We start from the raw sequence: 24,871 nt of genomic DNA, 5'->3' as shown, positions 1-24,871 counted from the left end.
CCAGCAGTTCACCCTTCTCTTCTGGATCATTCCCATCCTCATACCAATATGCCCTTATTTTTCTTTCTTCTTTTAAATTTGTGTATTTATTTCGGTCGTGCTCCGTCTTGGTTGCTGTGTGGGCTTTGTGTGGTTGCTGGGAGCACAGGCTACTCGTGAGTTACGCAGCGCGGACTTCTCATTACAGTGCCTTCTCTTGTTGTGGAGCACAGGCCCTAGGGTGCTTGGGCTCAGTACTTGTGGCACACAGGCTTAGTCACTCCAAGGTGTATGGAATCTTCCTGGACCCAGAATTGAACCTGTGTCCCCTGCATTGGCAGGTGCATTCCTATCGACTGTACCATCAGGAAAGTCCCGTTGTTTTTCTCAGTTAAAAATATATACAATAAAAACATCCTCTTTTCTTGACCCCACTTCCAGCTCAGGCTACCGTCCATTTCTATTTCCCTTTACATCAAAACTTGGTAAACATTATTATACTTGCTCTTCCAATTTCGTGCCTCTCATTTTCTCTCTGCCTACGTCAGTCAAGCTTTTGTCCCCGGTTTACTCCGCTGAAACTGCTCCTGTCAGCTTCACCAGGGGCCTCCATGCTGCTCGACCCTGGTGTTTATTCTCAGACTTCCTATTACCTGACTGTCGCCACCTTTGAGGCAGTTCGCCACTCCCTTCTCCTTGAAACACTCTTCTTCTCTTGACATCCAGGACTGCACGCTCATGGTTTTCTGCCTTCGTCACCAGCCGCTGCTTCTTGAATCCTTTGCCAACTCTTCCCCTGCTACCCCATCCTCTTAACAGTGGAGAGTCCCAAGAAAAAGTCCCCAGACCTTTTCTTCTTCTGAACCTATGTTCACTCCCTTGACCATCTCATCTAGTCCCATGGTTTTAAATATCATCTACATGTGAAAAAAACAAACAAACAGCTAATCCCTGGTAGCTCAGATGGTAAAAGTCTGCCTGCAGTGCAAGAGACTCTGGTTCAATCCCTGGGTCTGGAAGATCCCCTGGAGAAGGAAATGGCAACCCACCCCCATATTCTTGCCTAGAGAATTCCCTGGACAGACCATAAGGTCACAAAGAGTCAGACACGACTGAGTGATTAACACACACATGTGAAGTACTCCCAGATCTTTATCTCCAGCCCAGACCTTTCTCTGGAACTCTAGACTCCTCCAGCTATCTCTTTACTTCAGTCTAATAAGCATCTCCCACTGAACCCTGATCTCCCCTTCCAAGACCAGTCCTGTCTCCTCCAGCCTATTCTCAGCAGACTGACCAAGGTGATTCTATTAAAATGTAGGGCAGATCACATCACTCTTCTATTTAAAGCACTCCGGTGGCTTCTGGTCATTCTCAGAATAAAAGTTCTTACCAGGAGTTAATTAGGCCCCACGATTGGCCTCTGTGCCCTCTTCCTTGCAGTCCTTTGGCTCTAGCCACGCTAGCCTCCTAGCTCCTCCTGCTCTTGCCTAAAGACCTCACGTGCTCTCCTTCGGCCCAGACTGCTGTTTCCCCAAATAGCCGCATGCATCATTTGTTTGCCTCCTTCAGGTCTTTGCTCAAACATCACCTTTCTCTCTCGGGCCTTCCTTGACTCCTGTTAAAATTGCAGTGCCCCGTCCCAGCCACCTTCTCTGGTTTATCTTTCTCTACAGTACTATTTCTTTCTGTCTCGAGGTGTTTCTGATTTATTTTCTGTCTCCTTCACCTCCAGAATGTGAGCTCTGTGAGTGATAGGATCTCTGTTACCTGAAATATTCCTAGTGTCCAGGTCAGCACCTGGAGCAACAGTGTGTTAGTTGCTCAGTCGTGTCCTGTCTCTTTGCGATACCATGGATTGTTGCCCTCCAGGCTCTCCTGTCCATTTTCCAGGCAAGAATACTGGAGTGGGCTGCCATTCCCTTCTCTAGGGATCTTCCCAATCCAGGGATCAAACCTGGGTCTGCTGCACTGAAGGCAGATTCTTTACCATCTGAGCTACCAGGGAAGTCCACAGTAGGTACTCAATATACACTTGCTAGCTGTAGGATGATCTCTCTACCAAAGAACATGGCTTGCATGTGAGCTCCAGAAAACCAATTTTCCAGATAGGGATCAGATCCGTCTCTTTACAGAGCTGAAGGAATGGCTAGAAGGTTGACCACCTGCCTGCCCTGGTGGTGGGTAAAGCTTTCAGTAGGAGTCCCTCACCATCCAGTCAGACCACACCTCTTGCCCTTAGGACTGAACATGTAAAGCTGAGATCCTGTGCTACATTTTTTACTATTGATTCACAAGTATTATTTTTACTCAATAATTAGTATGTAGCTTTTCATGAAATGCTGTTTAAAATATGTTAGTCATGATTAAGCTGATAAATTATTTGTAGTAATAAAATAGTCTTTAAGATTGGCATACTATCATCTCAAGAGATGCAAACATTTCTTCCACTTTCTACTCATGTTAAATAACTTCACACTTAAATAATTGCTGCCTACCCCACAGTAACACATGTTGCTTCATCAGAGGTTGTAGCAAAATTCTGGCAGCACTGATGTGGAAGTAGCTACCCTCTCTCCTGCTGAGAGTAGTTGCTGGCTGCTTCTTGAGAAGTGGCACCTAACTCAACAGGGCACAGCAGCAGATTTCCCTAAATCTGAGGACATACTTGAGAATGCAAAATTTCACTCTCCCAGTTCTGGTACAGAAGAGGACAAAATTGCCCACAGTTTATTCACCCCCCTCTATATATTCCAATGAGAAATACAGAAAAAGAATTGTAAAATTTATTCACAATGTACAAGTTAAGATGAATAAAACAGCTGGCAAAGGCATCTTGCCTCTGAGTTGGATTTATAAAAATACTAGTGAGCTCAATTTGCTGTATTTTGCTATTTCATTTGGGGAATGATGAAGAGAGTCTTTTATAATTATAAAACTTGAGACTTCGATGTCACTTATCACAATATCGTCTGGAATTCTGAAAATGTTCTGTTAGGGATGACTTGGACATTTCAGGACTTGACATTTGAAGGAAGTTGGGTAACCGAATATCATAATGGTATCTTTTTCCTATGTATACCCTGTCATTCAAGGCATAGAGTTTATCTGCAATGTCACTGCCAATTAAAACTGAAAACAGGCGGGAGATATAACGATGCTGAGCCAAGAGCAAGTATAATTTCTTTCTCCTCCAAGACACATATCGACAATCAGTTTCTGCTGTGAGGGTTACCTAAAAAAAATAAGACCACACATAAACAGAGATTAGGAAGCAAGAAATGCCCTGCTCTTTTTTTTGGCCCCAAATTTTAAATGAATTTCTCATGCTGATTTTAATGTTAAAACCCACAATATATCGTAAAACATAGAGAAAGTACAAAATTTATTACTACGTATGTTATTTATAACATGAATAATCACAGTGTTATGCCCATCTCCAGTTCATGTGTTTCTAAATTTAGATATCTATATTTTGCATTTTATTGAAGTGAGAGCTATTTGACATTAAAAAATAATAAAGTTGGCTAACGTTGGGGAAATATTTACATGTCTATCCTGAAGACTGTGGACATTTAACCTTAATTCATTTTCTGTAGTGCTGAATATACTTCACCTAATCTACATATGTGTATGATTCTATATACATATAAAACACACATGTATACACACATGTATTTATATGTATTAAGCAGAGGAAAACGAATGCCATAAGAGAACCTACCGCAAGCATTATCTTTCAATACTACCAGATATGGCAGCATAGTAATGACATTTTGTTTAGCATTTTGTTGCTAGAAAACAACTGAAATTCATCACATTTTGAATTTTAAAAGTCACTTATTTTGTCATAAGGACAGATTTTCATTCTTGATGTTTTTCTAAACTGTGACAGGTGGCAGTGTTTAGAGTCAAATATCAATTAATTATATTTTAATTCCCATGTACTCAGTTAAGCAAAGGAAAATTTAAGAGTATTTTTCACAGACTTCTTTCTGTCCTATGGGATACCCAATCTTCTCCTTGTTGCTGGACCTATACAGTGACATTAATCAGTAAGACTCAAGCAGAATGGGGAAGACATGCATGCTACCAAGTACATTCCAAAGTATAAATTACTCCTATGTCATCTGCTGCTCTGTTTGCTTGTTTGCCTGTTTTTAAACAAGCAGCGTATATCTGGTTGAAAGAGGCAGTTTTCACGGTGTGGTCTAGTTATCCCTTACCTGAAAAGTGCCTTCTTCTGTGGGTTTCAGTGAGTCCCATTCCGGAGAATCCAGGAACTGGAAGGGGAAAATGTAATGCAGAAATTCGCCATCAACTGTCACTCTGATCCTACCCAGACACAAAGGACATCAGTCAGGAGGGAAGGAGAAAGAACTAAATTGGTGACAAGGGCAGGGAGCAGTATTTGTGATCTCTGATGATTCTTTTGGCTTTTAAAATCTTGAAGGGCAAAATATTAAATTCATACATTATAATAAGTGACAAAAATCTCCTGTAAAATTTATGTACTGCTGTTCCTCCCATAGTTAGGATTCTGGAACAGTGGGTGAAATTCATCAGAAAATTCATCAAACTGTACATTGATATGTGCCCATTTAGGTGTGTATAATATATTATAATTACAAGTTTCAATGCACTCAGTCAGATTTTAAATTAAGTAGAACTCTGAAGAACATAAAGACGTACCAATGGAAATATCTCTGTAAACTAAATATTTAACCTTTTAAAAAACCTGAATAATCACATTCCTATTTCTCCCTCAAACTTTTTTTCAAATTTTATATATAGTACACTTCCCCGTTGAGCAAGTGGGCATTTGCTAGAAATTACTGAAAAAAATGATCATTATAAAATTTAAATGGTCTCTATTACTTAAAAGAATGCCCTAATAGAATGTTTCAAATACTTTGTATGCTAAATAACTATAAGTATTCTATTCATTCAAACTGGCATCATCTTTTTCTTGACTCTAAGTGATTAGTTTGGAAACAAATAGCATATCCAGACAAACCAATTCCTACCTTTGATTTCTACAAAGAAATATTACGACTAAATTATATCCTGCTTCAAGTAAATGGTACCATGTATTCTAAATGCCTATGTAAATGACTCATGTGTCAAGGGTTTTCTCATGCCTGAGAGTACTAAATGCTGCTGAGGACTATGCTACACTGAGGTAGGAAAATGCAGCGAAAAGGAACAAAAGCTAGTAAGTAATAAAGTGGAAAGACACACAAGTGCCAAGAGTACAAACCTTCCTGAGACAAGCAGGGAGAGTTTGTCAATGGAGGTTTTTCCCTGCATGGCATAACAGTGCTCCTTTTCCAGAGTCACCACTTCTGAGCTCATAGCAATAGTTCTGAAGTCAGGCAAAGAGGTCCCCAGAGGCTGGAAGAGGGAGCTGTACAACAGCTGAAATTCTCGGGCAAAAGTTATGCTGTGAACTTGATAGGCAATGTGAACAAACCGTATGAAGCAGATGACAAACAATATAAAATTCCAGGAAAATATGTCAGCTGCACAGACATCTACCCAGGCCCAGATAGCAGAGCAGAGAAAACCCAATCCCAGCAAACTGAAGACGTAAAGGAGCCCGAAGAACCCGCTGCCACCCATGAAACCTACTACAAATAAAATACTGGCTAGATGATAGATGGCTCCTTCAGCCTCCTGCTTCCAGACGGTGCAGACAGGGTGTTCATCGATTAGGTTCTTCCATAGACTTGAATTTCCTTCCATGGCTGGTGTACTGTATCCACTTTTCAGTCGATATTAAATAATATCAAAGCAAATAATTAAGTCCTTTGCTTTTCCATCATCAGAGTTGAGTCTTCACAAAACCAGAGAAAGCCCGGACATTGGAGCTGGGGTGATTACGGGTTTGGTGTATGTGGATCTTGAAAAACTAAGAATCCCATGCTAGCATCCTTAAATTCATCTGGGCTTCTGATTTAGTTCTAGCTGACAAATATGTTGTTGTTGCCTATGTAAGAAAGAAAAACAGGATTCTAATTAAACAGAATTGAGAAATGTATTTAATGAATCACCAGCATTTTACTTATTCAAGTTGACATCCTACTTTCTATGAAGTTAAAATATATTCAGCACAAATACATTTACATTTCTAGGATAGAAAAAAATGCATATTTTCAAGTCAGGCTTAATTATAAATAATTTACAGAAATTTTAGTATTTGTTACAATTAGCTAATTATGTATTTTTCGACAAAGCTAAGTGCTATAATCAGCTGGTTTCTATAACAGTAATTCAGTGTACCTCAGAGTCTTTCATAATAGTGACTAAAAATGCAGATTTATAGACTATCTCTGGATATACTGAGTCAGAAATCTCTATGGGTGGGGCCTCAGTGTTGGTATTTTGAACAAGCTCCCCGCGTGATTCTGATGCATCAGTTTACATCTTCCAGGGCCCGCCCTTTTAGAGATGTTGTTTGACAATATGTTATTCACTCTTTACACATGAAGAATTTGAGGCTCAGAGAGACTAATTTATCCTAGGCCACACGGTGGTTGATGGCAGAGTAGAACTTCAGCACTTAAGCCTGCATGCCAGATCCAATCGTGTGGTCTCTCACGAGAGAGATTTTAAAATGGTCACTGTAAGGAGCCTTAATCAATCAATGTAAGAAACACACCATTAGGAGTCAGGCTTTAAGAGCACATGGTAGACTGTGAAAATGTTTAATTAGATCAAAATTACTTGAGAAATAGAAATTCAGTTCTCTTTTACTGTATTAGAGGCTCTTTCAGGCTAAAGGTTGCATGTATATAACTAAATAAGTAATATTAAAGTTCCTGCTACTTACACATTTATTTGCCAGATGGTCAAAAACGTTAGCGACTAGTTCCTCTGCACATATATTCTCTACCCTTTCAGCCATATGGTAAAAATGCTAATACGTGATCTCATTCAGGAGAGATTTAACCATGATGACAGAGCCGTAGGATAGATATCATTTATCACCAAGTTTCGTAACAATAAATGGTTTCAATATGAAGCATTCATTGGATTGATGTTTTTGAAACCAAGATAACATTCAAGAACCTTGAACTTGTGTGCTATATTGTTTTTATTTTGAGATAGATTTTTTTTCCAGAACACCTGGTAATAAAATATCAAATAACATAGATCTAGTCTCATAGAAAAAAAGTACCTACAGAGGTGAAAAAGACTTAGCTGAAATTAAAAAAGGAACAGCATTTCACTACCAACAGAGCTAGAGATGAAAATAAAGAAGCTGCTACTGCTCAAGTTCCTGGTTTTTCATCCTGGATAGTGATTCTCTTCTCAGCAAGGAATGACTTTAAGAACATCACCAGGTGAATCATTAAAACAAGAAAAAATAACACAGACCTATAACTTACAACTGTATTATTTCTACTTATGCTGCTTTCAAATACAAACATTCTGCATCCCTCTAATTATCACTCCATCCATCCCTCTGTGAGGGATGAGACTCAAGGCCGACTGACACTCTGAACATGTTTCCTTTCTCTTCTTTAAACAAAACCCAAAGTTATATATCACTGCATATTCACAACAAAGAAACATTTTTAAAAAATACAGTGAGTAGTTGAGAAGTGTGACATGCAGACCGCAAGTGTCAGTCTCCCTGCTGTTTTACTTTAAAAACTCAAGTATTTTAAGTTAATTCCTCAAGATGCCAAGCAGATAGCCACAAAAGCAATATTAAAAAGCACTACCAGTGGAGCTCTGAACTTGGATTTGAACTTCCTGGAAATTTAAAATCCTCAACAAATTGCTAAAATGATGCTAATGTGAAACGTTTGTGGTAATTCAGAAGGGAGTTTATTGGAAACTTACCCCTTAAACTCTTGACTTGGGGAATAATATACTGGGCCCCCTGCATTCCTGGTGTGTGACCCATTATAATTATATGAGGAACTGTGTTTCTGGCCCTTTCCAGTCAGCTTCTGTTTCAATAAGCTGCTACCAAACCACCTTCCTACCCTTGATCCTGTATCACTCAACAAAGAGTGCTGACTTGCCCTGATTAGATTACTCCACACCCAGGCTTTCTCCACTTGGTGTGTTTTTATTCAGTCACCAAAACAGATGTACTTTATTAGAAGAACTGACAGGGGCAGGTGACGAGCCCGAGTGTTCCTCTGCCATGTGCCAGCAGCCCTGTATGAATGCTGGACACGACTCATCAACCAGCTGCCTATGTCAAAGGCCTGGAGGCCTCAAGTCATGTTTTGGGGTAAATAAATGCTGGAATGTCAAAGGAGCACAATGGATTTCTTACGTAGTTGATCTTCCCCGCAAAAGAAGTTAACACATGGGGATACAAATGATGGAGATAAAGTGCAAATAAACAAAATATTTCCAAGCTTTTCCCTTTTTTACTCTTTACATTGTCAGAGTCTGAGTTCAAAGGAATAAAGAAATGTAAAGGCAGACACAAGGATGCTCAACTAAATGTGATATAAATTGGGTGGCACAGTGATGAAGATTAACCTGAAATGGCAGTTATGGGTTCAGAACGTGTACATTTATTATCTCACAGCATCACACTTACTGCTATGAGCGAGGCAGTATCTAAACCATCATGCTTAGCTTATAAATGAGAAAGGTGGAGACCAAGGCAGGTTAAGTAACTTGCTTCAGGTAAAAGTCACAGTAAGTCACAAAGCTGTAAGTTCAAGTCCTCTTCTACTCAGCTTCACGCTCTCCCCAGCAGGCAGTGTGTCTTTCAAGGCTGCAGATCTGATTTAATGTGTTGGGAGACCCGCTGAATATTCTGCCAGGATGGTTTGCCAGGAAAATAATAATCCTAACAGTGGATATTTGAGACAGGCTATATCTGCTTGTCCAGTTCAGTCCATAATGCTAAGAATACTACTGGGGACATAGACATAGAAAGCCACTCATGAAATAATCTGCTGTATTACTGTTCAACACTGACTCATTTCCTCTTCTTGATTCCAAAATTATTAAGGGGTAAAGACAAATGTTTTTGTATTTCAGACCCTTGGCACTCAGGGAATGTGGATTGAACACACTGATACAGGGGAACAAGTCCTCTCTGCCTTTTCCATCCTCTCTCTATCTAGGTCAACAGATGTTCTAACATCTTCTGTCGCCTAGGGGAACAGAAATGGAGGATTTCTTGACTGAGGGATTATTTAAGATGTCCGGCACAACTCCAAATTCATAGGAGAATCCTTCTGTCTTCTTACAATGTTCAGTTCCTTAAGAGCAGCTGAATTCCTGATTTCATTAAAACAACTCTGGTAGCTTGTGGTATTATGTTAGTTGTGGTTGCTAGGCAACCTAGAAGATCAAAATTCTGTCAATATTATCCTTATCAATTGGAATCATATCCCAACTTTTGTATGTGTTACATATGGAGAAGATTGTTTTCTCTACTTAAACCTTTAAGTATGTATACTTACTCAGCAACTATGTACCAGACATTTAAAAAATTATTTAATCTGCACAACCCCACGAGGAAGGTACTATTATCTCCATCCTACAGATAAGAAAATTGAAACTCAGAGAAGACAAGTAAATAAATTGTACAAGGTCACCACACTGTTCAGTATTGGAACTAAGATTCCATCCAGGTCTGTCTGACTCTGAAACTCACTGTCTAAACCATATCATTCTGCTTCCACAGTACCAGGATTTAGAAAATGTAGACTTTAGTTTCCTCCTTGCTACTTAGATGAACTTAGACGTATTTATTCATCAGTAAAGCAGAGGTAATGCCACCTATTGCATCTACTTTAAAGGTACTAGAACATTCAAATGAGAAAATCTATCTTAAAAATTCTTAGCATATTTCTTTTAACTTTTTAGTCTTTTGGGAGCACTTATCTTGTTATTTTTTAATTTTTATTGGAGTATAGTTGTTTTACAATGTTGTATTAGTGTCTTCTGTACAGCAAAGTGAATCAGCTATGTTGTTGTTCAGTTGCCCAGTCATGTCCAACTCTTTGTGACCCCATGGACTGCAGCACACCAGGCCTTCCTGTCCCTCACCATCTCCTGAAGCTTGCCCAAGTTATGTGCATCGCATTGGTGATGCCATCCAATCATCTCATCCTCTGACGCCCTCTTCTCCTTCTGCCCTCAGTTTTTCCCAGTATCAGGAAGAGGAATCAGCTATATGTATACATACCACCCCTCTTTTTCTGGATTTCCTTCCCATTTAGATCATCATAGAGCACTGGGTAGAGTTCCTGGGTACAGTAGGCTCTCATTAGTGATTTATTTTATACACAGCAGGGTATACATGTCAATCCCAATCTCCCAGTTCATTGCACCCCCTCCCTCCCTTGGTGGCTATACATTTGTTATCTGCATCTGTATCTCTATTTCTGCTTTGTAACTACAGATTCCACATATATGTGTTAATAGTTTTTCTCATTCTGACTGACTTCACTCTGTAGGACAGTCTCTAGGCCCATCCATGTATCTGCAAATGACCCAGTTTCCTTCCTTTTTATGGCTGAATAGTATTCCATTGTATATACGTACCACATCTTTATCCATTCCTCTATTGATGGACATTTAGGTTGTTTCCATATCCTGGCTATTGTAAATAGTGCTACAATGAACACTGGGGTGCATGTTTCTTTGAATTTAAGTTTTCTCTGGGTATATTCCCAGTAGTGGAATTGTTGGATCACATGGAAGTTCTCTTTTTAGTTTTTAAGTAACCTCCATACTGTTCTCCATAGTGGTTCTACCAGTTTATTAATACATTTTTATCAATAGTACAAGAACATTCCCTTTTCTCTATACCCTCTCCAGCATTCATGTATTGTTTATTATTGTGATGCTGGCCATTTGGACAGATGTGAATTGATATTTCATTGTAGTTTTGATTTGCTTTTCTCTGATAATTAATGATATTGAGCATCTTTTTATGTGCTTGTTGGCCATCTGTATGGCCAGCTCATCTTTGAAGAAATGTCTCTTTAGGTCTTCTGCCCATTTTTTGATTCAGTTTTTTTTTTAAATATATATGGAGCAGATTTTTAAATAACAGAAATGGCATTGCTGTACTTGTTGCTTATTTGCTACAGAGCTGAGCCATTTGAAGATATAGATTTTAAAAGCTTTCTTCAGAGGATTTCAATAGAAAACAAACCATCCTTATGTTGTAAATTCTAAACTTACTTATTTCTGCAGGAGTGATCTGTCTTATTCTTCCCTATGTTGTGTCCTGACCACCTACGGCTGGTAGGTATCGACCCAGAACTAGCCTATCCTTGAGTAAAGGAGCCAGTCTCTGGAAGCCAATAACAATCGGAATCACCCAAGGACCTGTTAAAATGCCCCTTCCCTGGCCCCACCCCAGATTAACTGAGCCAGGGAGGGACCCAGACAGATGTATTTCTAATAGGCTCTCAGTTGATTTTTTTTTTAACTTTTGATTTTGTATTGGGGTATAGCTGATTAACAATGTTTTGATAGTTTCAGATGAACAGCAAAGGGAACTCAGCCATACATATCCATTCAGTTTGAGAGCCATCATTTCATCTTGTTCCTGAAGGATTCCTGGATTATCCTTGCTTAATGAGCCCCGGCTTTGTCCATTTGGCTGCCAGCTGGGTGTCCTTCCAGGCTGGTTACTCCATGTGATGTCCTCTGATCCTTAATTGTCTGTCCACAGCTGTAGTGCCAGTGTTGGGTCTACCATCCTTCTGTCTGGTCTGTCCAGTTGGTATTACTGCTTAAGAGAAGGGTGCCAGTCTTAGCCATGTCCCTAAACAGCATGTGTTAATTTATTTATTGGCTGTGCTGAGCTTTCTCTAGCTGTGGCCTGTGGGCTTCTTGTTGTGGTGGCTTCTCTTGCTGTGGAGCTCGGGCTATAGATGTGCGGTCCTAGTAGTTGTGGCGTACAAACTTAGTTGTCCTGCGGCATGTGGGATCCTCCCAGACCAGGGATCGAACATGTGTCCCCGGCACTGGCAGGCGGATTCTTGACCACCATAACATCAAGGAAGTCCCACAGCGTGAGATTTTAATCTTCCCAGACCTGTTTCCTCATTGATAAAATGAAAGATTCGGACAAATAATGTGCAGCTCCTTTCAGCTCTAAAATAACACCACTCTCTATGATATGGAATTCAAAGTTATTCCTAGCCCAGGTCAAAATATAGAGCAGAGGGGCAGAACTGAATTATGACTGCGCACCTTCATACCAGGTTTGTGACTGGAGCCCTGCTCTGGAAATTGTTTAATTATTTATGGACTGTAGGGGGACCATTTTTTTCACAGACTTCCCATTGATTTTGTTGTGCAACCAGGGCTAAGAACTTTTAGGGGGATGGGGTAGGAGACACTAGAACAATCTATAGAGTAAAGGATCTGGATTTTAATCCTTGTTTTTCAGGGGCTGGAAAGGCACATCTTCTCTTGTGTTGCTCACTCCCATGCTTGCTCAGGTCAGGAGGCATTTTCTTCCTCCCACTCGCCTCTGAGGGGCTCAAGGTTTGTGCATGTTCTGCATCAGCCTTTCCTTACCATGGTGGCTGAAGTGCACTTTCTAGGCTCTGAATTTTTGTGGCCTTTACTCTCTGTCTACATGGCTTCCACTGTATATTATATCCATGGTGGCTGAAGTGCACTTTCTAGGCTCTGAATTTTTGTGGCCTTTACTATCTGTCTACATGGCTTCCACTGTATATTATATTGAACATAATATATAGTTTACATTTAATTTTTTTAAGTATGTATTTATTTGGCTGTGCCGGGTCTTAGTTGTGGCATGCGGGATCTTTTTTAGTTGAGGCATGTGAAATCTTTAGTTGCAGCATGTGGGTAATTCCCTGACCAGGGATCAAACCCAGGTCCCCTGCATCAGGAGCTCAGTGTCTTAACCACTAGACCAGTAGGGAAGCCTCTGTTTTCCTTTTTAAAGCATCATAATTTGTTTATTCTTTCAGTTGGGGGTACATATTTAAGTAATATTTTAAAGAATCTAATGTAGATAGTGTATATACTTTAAATATTGGCTTTATTAATTGGTTTTATATATGTATATAATATAAATAGTGTTCAGGTAGAAAAACAATGTTTAGAATATAGTTTTGGAACAAGCAGGTTAATAGCCAGGAAGCCCAAGTGAGATATGACAGATACCTGAATCAGTGGGTTAGGTGTTAGACAAAGAAAGAAAGAAAAGCATATATTATATTAACCATGAAGAAGAAAATGAAAGGAAGACATGTCTCTACTGAGACAGAAGAACAGAGAAGGGATAAAGACACTTTGGAGTTATAAGAGATCCTGAAGCTGGGAAAGAAATCAGAGGAAGTTGCGGGGCAGGGGACTTGCTTTGAGTCATGTTTAACCTGATGCACCTGGTCTAGCAATAGAGTTCACAGCAGAAGGTGCAAGATGGAGGCATATTTAACAGTTGTCCTAAGTGACACAGGACAACACTGAATAAGGATTGGAGCTGATGAGATTATCTAGAAAGTGAGTACAAAGAGAAATGAGAGCTGAAGTTAAATGCCCATGACCAGAAGCCTTAGAATTCTAGGGTTATGCTGGCCACTGCAGGAGCCATCAGCCACCCGTGACCATGAGCCCCTGAAATGTGACTGGCCTGAAGTAAGGTGCGTTGGCCTCAATGGATTTCAGAGACAGTACAAAGATAAGGAGTATGTCATTAATGATTTCTTTATTGGTTACGTGTTGAAATGATAATGTTTTGGAAATACTGGGTTAAATTAAACATATTCTTAAAGTTAATTTCACCCATTTCATTGCTACTAGAGAATTTTAAATTATGTATATGGTTGCATTATATTTCTCTTGGACAGTGCTAGTCTAGAGCCTCTCAAGCAACAGGAAAGAAGAAATTAATTTCATCATGCCAAGACTTGGCATGATGCTGTGCAAACAGCGCATATGTATAGTGTATAACTGTATAAATATGGAAGGATTATCTAAGATTAAGAGCAGAGAGTTGATGTAAATGTAAATGATTTTGGCTACAGTGTTCACATGCTATAGTCAGTCAGATGTTATCCAAGGCATCGATGTGTCACCATCTGGCTTCTGCCTATAGAGATGGCCAACCCACTAAGCTCTTGGCTCCTTTATTCTGCCAAGGAAGGTGGCACTTTTTTCTTTTGCCTTAGGAGAATCCTACCTTCTTAAGCAATTATATTACATGGTCTCATTTTCTCGTTTCATCTTCTGATGTTACCCCATGTAATACATTGGAAATCTCAGGTAGACAGTCTCATAAATTTTATGCTGGAGATTGGATTGTGGCCTTCTAGATTCCAGAAGATCCACACCAGCCTTGGGGGGGCGGTTCACATAATACCTAAGTCTCTTCATGCACCAGTAGGCTCCCAGGCTGGAATATGCCTTTGACTTTTTATACCAGTGAAAGCTTGGCTTCACTTCAGACTCGAGGAAATTAGAGAACCTGCCCACAAGCTATGCCAGGCTTCTCTGATTCTCTTGTCTCAGCTAAAGCCACATTTGATTATCTCTGGCCATGTTTGGTTTCTCACTTTATCACGTATGGCGGTAGGGAGAATTCTAAGATTCCTACCCTGCTCGTACACAGGTCCTGTAACCCCCCATTTCCTGGTTTCTCACTTTATCACGTATGGTGGTAGGGAGAATTCTAAGATTCCTACCCTGCTCGTACACAGGTCCTGTAACCCCATTTCCTTGAGTCTTCCCATTGAATGGCATTCCCATGTGAATGGCATGGCATAGAGGGTACCTTAATTAGGTAACATGTTCTGGCCAATGGGGCTGGAATAGTCACGTCTGTGATTAGCCATGTAAGACTCCACTGTAGGACTGGAAATTCCCAGGGCCACTTATTCTGTCTTGTTTTCCAGACATGATTAAAGACCTGTTATCATTTGATTTTCCTAATAGAAATCTCACAAGGATTGTCTTCTTCTCCATAGACCTGTATTCCAAGTCCATCGTAAAATGTAGTTAAGCAACCTAGACTTTAGATATCTCATCTGTAAAATGGGGAGATAAATTTGCCTACTTCAAGAAGGTGTGAGGATTAAGTGACATAGCATTTTAGGGCTCTTCGACATGTGCCTGGCACATAGTAAGTGTTCAGTAAATATTAGGTGCTGATGGTAACAGCGTTGGTAGTACTACTAGTAGCAATAGCATATGAGGATTAAGATGGCACATAGTTCATTAATTCCCATTGCTCGACTCATCCAAATTTGGTGGAGTCACAATTAATGAAAAGCCTCAGTTGAATATTCATAACTGTGTATATTTATTTTCTATTGCTTTGTAACAAATTACCTGGCGAGCTTAAGTCATGTGTGACTCTTTTACGACCCCATGGACGGTAGGCTCCCAGGCTCCTCTGTCCATGGGATTCCCCAGGCAAGAATACTGGAGTGGGTTGCCACTTTCTTCTCCAGGGGATCTTCCCCACCCAGGGATCAAACCTGCATCTCCCACATTAGCAGGCGAATTCTTTACCTCTGAGCCACCAGGGAAGCCCATATGTCATTCATATACCAATCTCCAAAATTCCTGGAATACCATGTTTCCTTGGTTGACTTTTAGCTGGGTCAGTTCTTTGTAAAACTGAGCCATACATGTATGGCAAATATTTGATGTTTCAAACACATCCAGAGAATAATACTTAAAAAAAAAAAAAAAGAGCCCATAGAAACTTGAAACAGATAGCTATGTAATTCGAATTGTGACTCCACCCAATTTAGATGAGTTGAGCAGTGGGAATTAATGAAGTATGTGCCATCTTAATCCTCATATGCTATTGCTACTAGTAGTACTACCAACGCTGTTACCATCAGCACCTAATATTTACCGAACACTTACTATGTGCCAGGCACATGTCGAAGAGCCCTAAAATGCTGTCACTTAATCCTCACAACTTCTTGAAGTAGGCAAATTTACCTCCCCATTTCACAGATGAAATATCTAAAGTCTAGGTTGCTTAAGGATCCAATATTGATAGAGCGCAGCCTCACTCTCAGGCAGGTAGACGCCAAGGCTCTGCTGTCTTAACCCTCATGACTTAACTGCTTCACGTACAGTTTGAATCTAAATATCTGGACTTACTGGAGCAAATCACAGCATTCTTGTTTTCTCACTTCAGTCCTAGATTCAGTGACTTTAAATGTTTTCTTAAGACATTACAAATTTTCAGGTGGGAGGATGAAATAGGTGAGTGAGGTTGAGAGGTACAAACTTCCAGTTACAAAACAAATGAGTCGTGTCTAAAATGTACAGTCTGGGGAATATAGTTGACAATTATATATTTTTTTTAAAAATTGGAGGATAATTGCTTTATAATGTTGTGTTGGTTTCTGCTGTCCAGCAATGTGAATTAGCCATAAGTATACATATATCACCCCCCTCCTGAGTCTCCCTCCTAACTCCTCCATCCCACCCCTCTAGGTCATCACACAACACCGAGCTGTGCTACACAGAACACCTGTGCTACACAGAACACCTGTGCTACACAGAACACCTGTGCTACACAGAACACCTGTGCTACACAGAACACCTGTGCTACGCAGCAGCGTCTCACTAGCTATCTGTTTTATACATGGTAGTGTATATATGTCAGTATTACTCTCTAAATTCATACCCCCTTCTCCTTCCCTCACTATGTCCAGCAAGTCTGTTCTCTATGGTTGCATCTCTATTCCTGGCCTGCAAATAGGTCCCTCAGCACCATTTTTCTAGATTCCATATATATGCGCTACTATATGGTATTCATCTTCCTCTTTCTGACTTACTTCTAGGCTCTAGGTTTGTCTGCCTCACAAGAACTGACTCAAATGCATTTCTTTTTATGGCTAAGAAATATTCCATTGTATATATGCACCACTAACTTCTTTATCCATCCATCTCCTGATGGACATCTAGGTTGCTTCCATGTCCTGGCTATTGTAAATAGTGCTGCAGTGAACACTGGGATACACGTGTCTTTTCAAATTATGGTTTTCTCAGGGTATATGCCCAGTAGTTGGATTGCTGAGTCATATGGTAGTTTTATTCCTGGTTTTCTTTTAAGGAATCTCCATAGTGGCTGTATTAACAACTTATTAATACATTCCCACCAAAAGTGCAAGAGGGTTCCCTTTCCTTCCCACCCTCTCTAATATTTCAGTTCAGTTCAGTTCAGTCGCTCAGTCGTGTCTGACTCTGCGACCCCATGAATTGCTGCATGCCAGGCCTCCCTGTTCGTCACCATCTCCCGGAGTTCACTCAGACTCACGTCCATCGAGTCCGTGATGCCATCCAGCCATCTCATCCTCGGTCGTCTCTTTCTCCTCCTGCCCCCAATCCCTCCCAGCATCAGAGGTTTTTCCAATGAGTCAACTCTTCTCATGAGGTGCCCAAAGTACTGGAGTTTCAGCTTTAGCATCAGTCCTTCCAAAGAAATCCCAGGGCTGATCTCCTTCAGAATGGACTGGTTGGATCTCCTTGCAGTTCAAGGGACTCTTAAGAGTCTTCCCCAACACCACAGTTCAAATGCATCAATTCTTTGGCACTCAGCCTTCTTCACAGTCCAACTCTCACATCCATACATGACCACTGGAAAAACCATAGCCTTGACTAGACATTTATTGCTTATAAATTTTTGATGATGGCAGTTCTGACTGGCGTGAGGTGATATACCTCACTGTAGTTTTGATTTGCATTTGTCTAATAATGAGTGATGTGGAGCGTCTTTTCATGTGTTTGTTGGCCATCTGTATGTCTTCTTTGGAGAAATATCTGTTTAGATCTTCTGCCAATTTTTTATTGGGTTATTTGTTTTTCTGATATTGAGCTGCATGAGCTGGTTGTATATTTTGGAGATTAATCCTTTGTCTGTTTTTTCATTTGCTATTGTTTTCTCCCATTCTAAGGGTTGTCTTTTCATGTTGTTTATAGTTTCCTTTGCTGTGCAAAAACTTGTAAGTAGGTCCCATTTGTTTATCTTTGTTTTTATTTTCATTAATTTAGGAGGTGGGTCAAAGAAGATCTGTGCCAAAGAGTGTTCTGCCTATGTATCCCTCTAAGAGCTTTATAGTTTCTGGGCCTTATATTTAGGTCTTTAGTCCATTTTGAATTTATTTTTGTATATGGTGTTAGGAAGTATTCTAATTTTATTCTTTTACATGCAGCTGCCCAGTTTTCCAGGCACCACTTATTGAAGAGGCTGTCTTTTCTTTATTGTATACTCTTGCCTCCTTTGTCAAAGATAAGATGCCCATAGGTGCATGAGGCTATCTCTGTGCTTTCTATCTTGTTCCATTGATATATACTTTTGTTTTTGTGCCAGTATCATATTGTCTTGATTACTGTTCAGTTCAGTTCAGTAGCTCAGTCGTGTCCGACTCTTTGAGACCCCATGAATTGCAGCACGCCAGGCCTCCCTGTCCATCACCAACTCCTGGAGTTCACTCAAACTCACGTTCATCGAGTCAGTGATGCCATCCAGCCATCGCATCCTCTGTCGTCCCCTTCTCCTCCTGCCCCCAATCCCTCCCAGCATCAGAGTCTTTTCCAATGAGTCAACTCTTCACATGAGGTGGCCAGAGTATTGGAGTTTCAGCTTTAGCATCATTCCTTCCAAAGAAGTTTTACTGTATTTCAGTCTATACTTCCAAAGTATAGACTGAAATCAGGAAGGTTGATTCCTCCAGCTTTGTTTTTCTTTCTCAAGATTGCTTTAGTTATCAGGGGTCTTTTGTGTTTCCATACAAAGACAATTATATAATATTAATCTTTGTATGTTGACAGATGGTAACCAGGCTTATCATGGTGGTCATTTTGAGATATATAGAAATATCAACTCACTATGTTGTATACCAGGAACTAACATAGTGTCATAGGTCAATTATATTTCAAAAATTAAAACACTCACAGAAAAAAAAGTCAAATTTGTGGTTATCAGAGGCAGGAGTTGGGGGAAGGTGGTCAAAAGGCAGAAACTCCCGGTTATATGGTAAATAAGTACTAAGGATATAATGTACAACATGATAAATATAGTTAACACTGCTGTATGTTATATATGTGAAAGTTTCTAAGAAAAATCCTAAGTGCTCTTATCACAAGGAAAAAGTATTTTTGCTGTTTCTCTAATTTTGTATCCATATGGGATGATAGACTTTTACTAAATTTAATGTGGTAATAATCATTTTATGATGGAAGTTAGACTATTACGCAGCACATCTTAAAGCCATACAGTGTTGTATGTCAACTATATTTCAGTAAAACTGGAAGAGAAAAAAGCAATTACAATTTTTGGAGCAACAGAAGGACAGGAGGTTGAGTCAGTTAGTGCCCTATGATTCTTAATGTGAAGAAACAGCTATAAACCTCTCCTTCATAGGCTTATCATTTATCTGCTTTAAACAAACAATCCCTATACTCTGCTTCAAGTTCTTCTAACTTCTCCATGTTCTGGAAATGGCTAAGGGCACAAGCAGGAAGCCATTCCCTTTCGGTCAGCTGCAGTCATGTCATGCAGTGAGTTCACCAGTGATTCCTGATGAAAGATGCAAGAGAAGCTGGAATCACAGATGCATGAAACAGTCTTTCCTTGCTATGAATCCAAGGAAGGCACCTTCACTTAGTTCTCCTCCAGGTGTCCTGCAAACAGCAGATGAACTCACTTTTTCTATGTTTACTTCATGTTCCTTCCTGGAAAACACACCTAATAAGTTCATGTGTGCTAGCTAATTGGCTGTAATCTTTCCTTTGTCATTTTTTTGAGCTTAATGAGCAGGTGGATCACACACCAGGGTCAGCAATGTTTGAAACCACCAAACCAGCCACTCCTGGCACTAATAGGACCATTTCTGCAAGGAATTCCATTTCCTTTTGAGTGTTTTATAGAGACAGGAGCTTTCTCTTTGTGAGAAAAGTTGTTCACTGGTTCTCCATCCAGACAGCCAACAGTCTTTCCACTTTTTTTATTTCTTTCAGCCTCATTGTTATTGACTTTGAAGTACTTGAGCTTATTCCAGCTGTAGACGTTGCTTTTATTTTTGTGTACTTCCTGTCATGATCGTCAGTGTGGATTATTCCCTCATTCCTGCTGCTCAGGAAATACTGCATATTCTCTTGATTCTTTCAAAATATTTGATTATCTCAAGCTTCTCTTCAGTGTTTAAGCTGTCCTTTTGCATGCACTATTTGACATTTTTGAATCAAGATGCTTAAATATTCTTGGGATATTAAATGAGTGTTTTTCTATAGAAAAATGCATAATTGCAAAAGAATAACAAAACACAATCTTGCAGGATATCGCTCAGTGAACCAACGTAGCTGGTAATGTTTGAGGTCTGTGTGTGTTATATTTTGTGTTATATTCCTATAGGGCTTGGTTAGCTGGTTGCAGTTTAATGTGTTTACCTGGTGTTTCTAACTGAGTAAATCATTAAATAAGTTAGTACAAAATTTGTATCATGCTTAAATTGTTACTTACATTACATTGCATTGGAATGATGCTGGTTTTCAAAATAAGCATTATAGCATAATTGACTGTATCATCAACTTTCAAATAGCCAAGAACACATTAATAATTAACATATGTAGGAATTCAACAAATCCCTGCCCTCATGGAGCTTGCATTTTAGTGATATTAAAATATTGACACCATTTAAGCCCAGTTTCAAATTATGAGTTCTAAAATAATCTAAAAATACATTTTATATGCAAATAAGCTACTTAAACCTCATTTAAAGTCAGTTGTTTCATACTGAATTTTTAAATAAATGCTATATTTTAAAAGACAAACTAAAGTCTTAAAAATCAAAATGCAAGCAAGTTGTTTCTTAGAAATTCAAGACCAAAAGCAACAAACAAACCCTAAAATGTTGTATGTGTCACAGGAGTAGCATATTACATATTAATATGCCTATATTCTTCTATTTGTATAAATGCAAGGGCATATGGAGTGATTTTTCACTTAATGCTAAGAAAGGTTATTCCTGGATGGCAGGACACTACTTTTTTCTTTGCATATACCTATATTGTTTGCTTCCTTTATAATAATCTTATAAAACTAAAAGGTGATTTTATGTTTATTTGAAAAATTTTAAATACAAAGATATCAGAGAAGAAATATCCATGAACCCAATAACCAAAATTATAAAATATCAACACTGTCATATTTTTGGATCTTTTTAAAATAAAAAAAGATTCCACAAAAAATTAAAGATCACCATGGACTACCCTCTAGTGCCATTCCTCACCCATCAACTCCCTCTGTAAAGTTGCATTTCTTTCCTGTCCATATAGAATAATTTTTAAAATTCCAATTAAAACTGTTAGGCTAGACTAGAAATGTATCTTATGAGTTTTTCAGCTTTATGCTTAATCTTCTTCTGATGAATAATTTTAAATATATTCCAAAATAGAAAAGATAATGTATGATAACCCCCCTATATACCCATTACCTAGATTCAGCACTCATCAAGGTTTTGCCACATGGAATTTTTGAAATCAAAAGCAGAAAACTGTAACCTACTGTTCATCCTACAATTTGTTCAGTCAATAAACAACGACCTACTAAGGAAGACAGGGAGAACTGAGATTAGCTATGGTCTCACTATGTGCCGCGCACTGGGTCTTGTCTACTCTGACCCACTGAGGAGTCACAACAACTCTGCCACCCAAATAGTATCATTAGCATTCTTCAGAGTGGAAAATGAGACTTGGAAAGATGAAAGTTCTTCCACAGGCCCAGCTGCTTGCTCTTCTTTCTAGACCGTAAATCCCTCCTCCCCCACCAATTTCAGTATGTGTGAGAGAGTCACTAGAGGTTATTCTGTTGAAAAATACAAAATGAGAAGGTCTCACTTTGTAGCTGTGTGAATTGATCTCTCAATTCTCTGGGCTGGAGGAGGGTCCAGCATTGTTATGGGTGTTTTAAGTCAGCAACTTTTTGTTATTATTTAATTTATAAAATAATCTGTTGTAACTTTCACTTTAAGATATTTTCCTCTAACTACTTAGATAAAAGACAGGAATGTTTTCTCTTTTCCTTTAAAAAAAAAATCTCATTAATGATTCAATACACTTTTATAAATTCTTACTTGTTCTCTATAGCTAATAATCCCAGCTGACCAACACCCATAATTACAGAAACCAATTTCAGTTGCAGTTTGCCAGCTTGCAAATATATCACATTTTCCAAAGCAGTTTTGAAACTTCTTGCTTGTCATGTCACTTACGTGTTGTTATGCTCATATGCTGCAGCAAATGCTTCATAACCATTCTTGATCTTTCATGGGGACTGTTCAGAAAGCAGACATGAATGCTCCAGTGTATCAACCCTATTAGTCAGTCTTGTGATAAGAAGCATGGGATTTGGGTTTCCCCTGACACATATTTATTTAATAGCATAGACTGTCATCATTTAGAAGCCCAGGATGCACAATGATTCAGCTATTTTGAGAAACTGATGAGATTAAAGAAACTCAATTATCAAATGTCTCCCAGCTTATATGCATAAAATTTTGGTAGAACAGATAACATCTTATTCTAGATTTCTCTTAATATTTGTATCCCAAACTCTTCGAAAGGCAAACCCAGTCTCCCAGAGAAGGAAAGAACCTTAAAGATCACGTGGGATCAGACAGTCCTCTTCATTTGGCAAATGTGGAAAGAGATCCAATATTTATTTTGCTTATATTTTATTTCAGGTAGTTCTTGTTTGATTTTCAGTTGCCACAAAGAACAGTGCCAAGTTCCTGTATTGTCACACCAGGGAGTTGTTTGTGCAACAGTCCCTGGTATTAAAAATAACGGAAAAGAAAATAGCCACTAAACTTTAGCATGAACAGAAAGACAGCAGTAAATTTTTTAAGGCTGCCATAAAACTCAACTGCAACGTGCAAGCTTGCAAACTGAAAATACCTAACCACAAGAATTGGAGTAAAAAGTCAGGAAAGAAGGTTGTCACATTCTAGAAGTTCAGTAAATCAAATTAGGTTATGTTCAAAAGTGGGTTTCTAATTCTGCTTTCCCACTTATTTACATATAGAACTTTTTCACTTTTTGCAAAATGCCTCCTGACTAAAAATTTTTTCGTGTGTGTGCCATAGCCATATTACTGTATTTGATTCGGTGCCTTTAATCTTTTCTTAAAATACAGACCCTCAAAATACATATCTCTGTAACCGACCTTGGCGAGGAGGTAGTTTAGTGATTTTCAAATGTCTTTTTCTTTCCTTCCCCTCCCCTTGCCCAGGGGGATTCCCCAAATAGAGTAAACAGGTCAGCGTGACCTTGGATGAGGCTGCTTTCTGGGTCCCGAACTCAAAGGGAAAACCCTGCCCTACTCAGACCTTTTGCCCAGGGAAGCTTCTCGCCTCTGCCCGACTTCCCCAAGGCCAACCGAGCGCTGTTAGGGCCCCCTGAAGCAGCTTTTCTCCCTCTAAAATCCTACCTTTTGGGGGTTTCCAGGGTGCTGCCCGGGGCAAGAGTGGGTCCAACAGCACATGTGGGAAGAAGATTCACCTCTGTGGGTGGAGGACCCGAGCGCCTAGGGCCGGTGCGCCGACCCCAGTGGGCCAGCCTCCAGCGGCACCCGCGCGGACCCCCGGACTCGCCGCTGGCCGGAGCGGGGCCAGAGCGGGAGGCAGGTGGCAGCGCCGCGCAAGCAGGGGCACAGGCAGCGAAGCTTGGGCGCTGCTAGGGGGTCTGCAGGTCGCGATCCCCTCCCAGGAGCGGGGCCAGGACAGAGAACCGCACCCGGCAAGCGGCCCCAGTGCCGCAAGGTGTGAGGGTGCAGACGGCGGCGGAAGGGTGGCGGCCGAGGCGCCCCGGCTCCCTCCTTACCTGGCCTTTGCCGGCCTCACGCAGAGCTCCGGCCTCGCGCCCGCAGAAGTTTCCCAGCCGAGTGCATCGGGCCCCCCCGACCGGCTCGAAGTCTCTGGTGCCCGGCTCACGCGCTCCTGGCCACCCCGCGCCGGTGTCCGCCCTGCGCCCAGGCGCTCAGTGACCGCAGCCCGGTTCCGGAGCGGCGCGGTGGCGCAGGCGGGGGCGCGCGCCCCGGGGACCGCGGGGAGGGCGGGGTGGCGGCGGCAGGAACGGCGCTGGGCCCCGGTAGCCCCAGCCTCCAGGAAGTCGTCGGACTGCTGATCAACCTAGCGATTGAGCGACGGAACAAAGTTTGCAAAGATGGGTCACAAGTGAACGCAGCTTACAGCTGTAAAACGAACCTCGTGTACGCTATATGCCAGGCAGAGGACCATGGGGTTCACTCCTTGGATGCGAAGCAAGTGTACTTCTGCCCTCTCTCTACCCCAGCCCCACTGTAAACAAAATGAGATCAGTGACTGGAATGGGCATGGGAATATTTGGGTAGAGAGGGCAGAGAACAGTTAATATCTTGTTTCAAATCAATGAATGTCTCCAAGGCAAATGGATGAAGAGCATGGACAATCATAGAAGGAAAAAAAAATTAAATACAGATAATCCCCCCCCAAAAAAGTTCAAGTTAGTAATGAGCCCTAATGCGTACAACTTAAGGCAGAAATCAAATGCGTTTTTCCCCTCCCATGAAGTTAGTGAAGCTTTCTTTGGTTTTGGTGATCAAACTCTGGTGGTTGGTGAGGGAACAGGGAAACACAACCTACTTGAGGATTTGCATCTCCTCCCTTCTCAGCACTCACTCATGTTCTGTAAGTGTTCTGGTTACAGTGATTCCAGGAACATTTACTGAGTAATCAATGGCTCTTTTGGTCCCTAGCTGCTGCTGCTGCTAAGTCACCTCAGTCGTGTCCGACTCCGTGCGACCCCGTAGACGGCAGCCCACCAGGCTCCCCCGTCCCTGGGATTCTCCAGGCAAGAACACTGGAGTGGGTTGCCATTTCCTTCTCCAATGCATGAAAGTGAAAAG

The 24,871-nt window shown here is 40.5% G+C and overlaps 1 protein-coding gene across 3 annotated transcripts; it reads right to left on the bottom strand.

Moving 5' to 3' along the window:
• Positions 1-2,751: 2,751 nt before the first annotated feature.
• On the bottom strand, positions 2,752-24,249 carry POPDC3 (popeye domain cAMP effector 3). 3 transcript variants are annotated; one of them, XM_069598258.1, is made up of 6 exons: positions 23,809-24,125; positions 23,417-23,437; positions 22,200-22,757; positions 5,240-5,968; positions 4,206-4,314; positions 2,752-3,214 (listed from the first exon to the last, which is right to left on the bottom strand). In XM_069598258.1, exons 4-6 carry the CDS (start codon positions 5,722-5,724, stop codon positions 2,933-2,935), a joined length of 876 nt encoding a protein of 291 aa, XP_069454359.1. In that variant the 5' UTR covers positions 5,725-5,968; positions 22,200-22,757; positions 23,417-23,437; positions 23,809-24,125; the 3' UTR covers positions 2,752-2,932. The 3 variants fall into 3 exon arrangements, with proteins under 3 accessions (XP_069454359.1, XP_069454357.1, XP_069454358.1); XM_069598256.1 differs by lacking the exons at positions 22,200-22,757; positions 23,417-23,437 and having other exon boundaries at positions 23,809-24,249; XM_069598257.1 differs by lacking the exons at positions 22,200-22,757; positions 23,809-24,125 and having other exon boundaries at positions 23,417-23,443.
• Between the last annotated feature and the right edge of the window lie 622 nt (positions 24,250-24,871).

Source organism: Ovis canadensis, chromosome 8 (genome assembly GCF_042477335.2).
Source record: "Ovis canadensis isolate MfBH-ARS-UI-01 breed Bighorn chromosome 8, ARS-UI_OviCan_v2, whole genome shotgun sequence".
Taxonomy (NCBI): Eukaryota; Metazoa; Chordata; class Mammalia; order Artiodactyla; family Bovidae; genus Ovis; species Ovis canadensis.
The sequence above is the reverse complement of the archived record's forward strand: the minus strand, read 5'-3'. Positions and strand labels throughout refer to the sequence as shown.

Excerpts from the sequence above, each read along its gene's own strand:
- POPDC3 (XM_069598256.1), bottom strand. The coding sequence starts at position 5,724 with ATGGAAGGAAATTCAAGTCTATGGAAGAACCTAATCGATGAACACCCT. Across the intron at positions 4,315-5,239 it reads TCCCTGCTTGTCTCAGGAAG|GATCAGAGTGACAGTTGATG; the intron begins GTTTGTACTCTT and ends GTGTCTGGGTAG. Across the intron at positions 3,215-4,205 it reads CAGAAGAAGGCACTTTTCAG|GTAACCCTCACAGCAGAAAC; the intron begins GTAAGGGATAAC and ends TATTTTTTTTAG.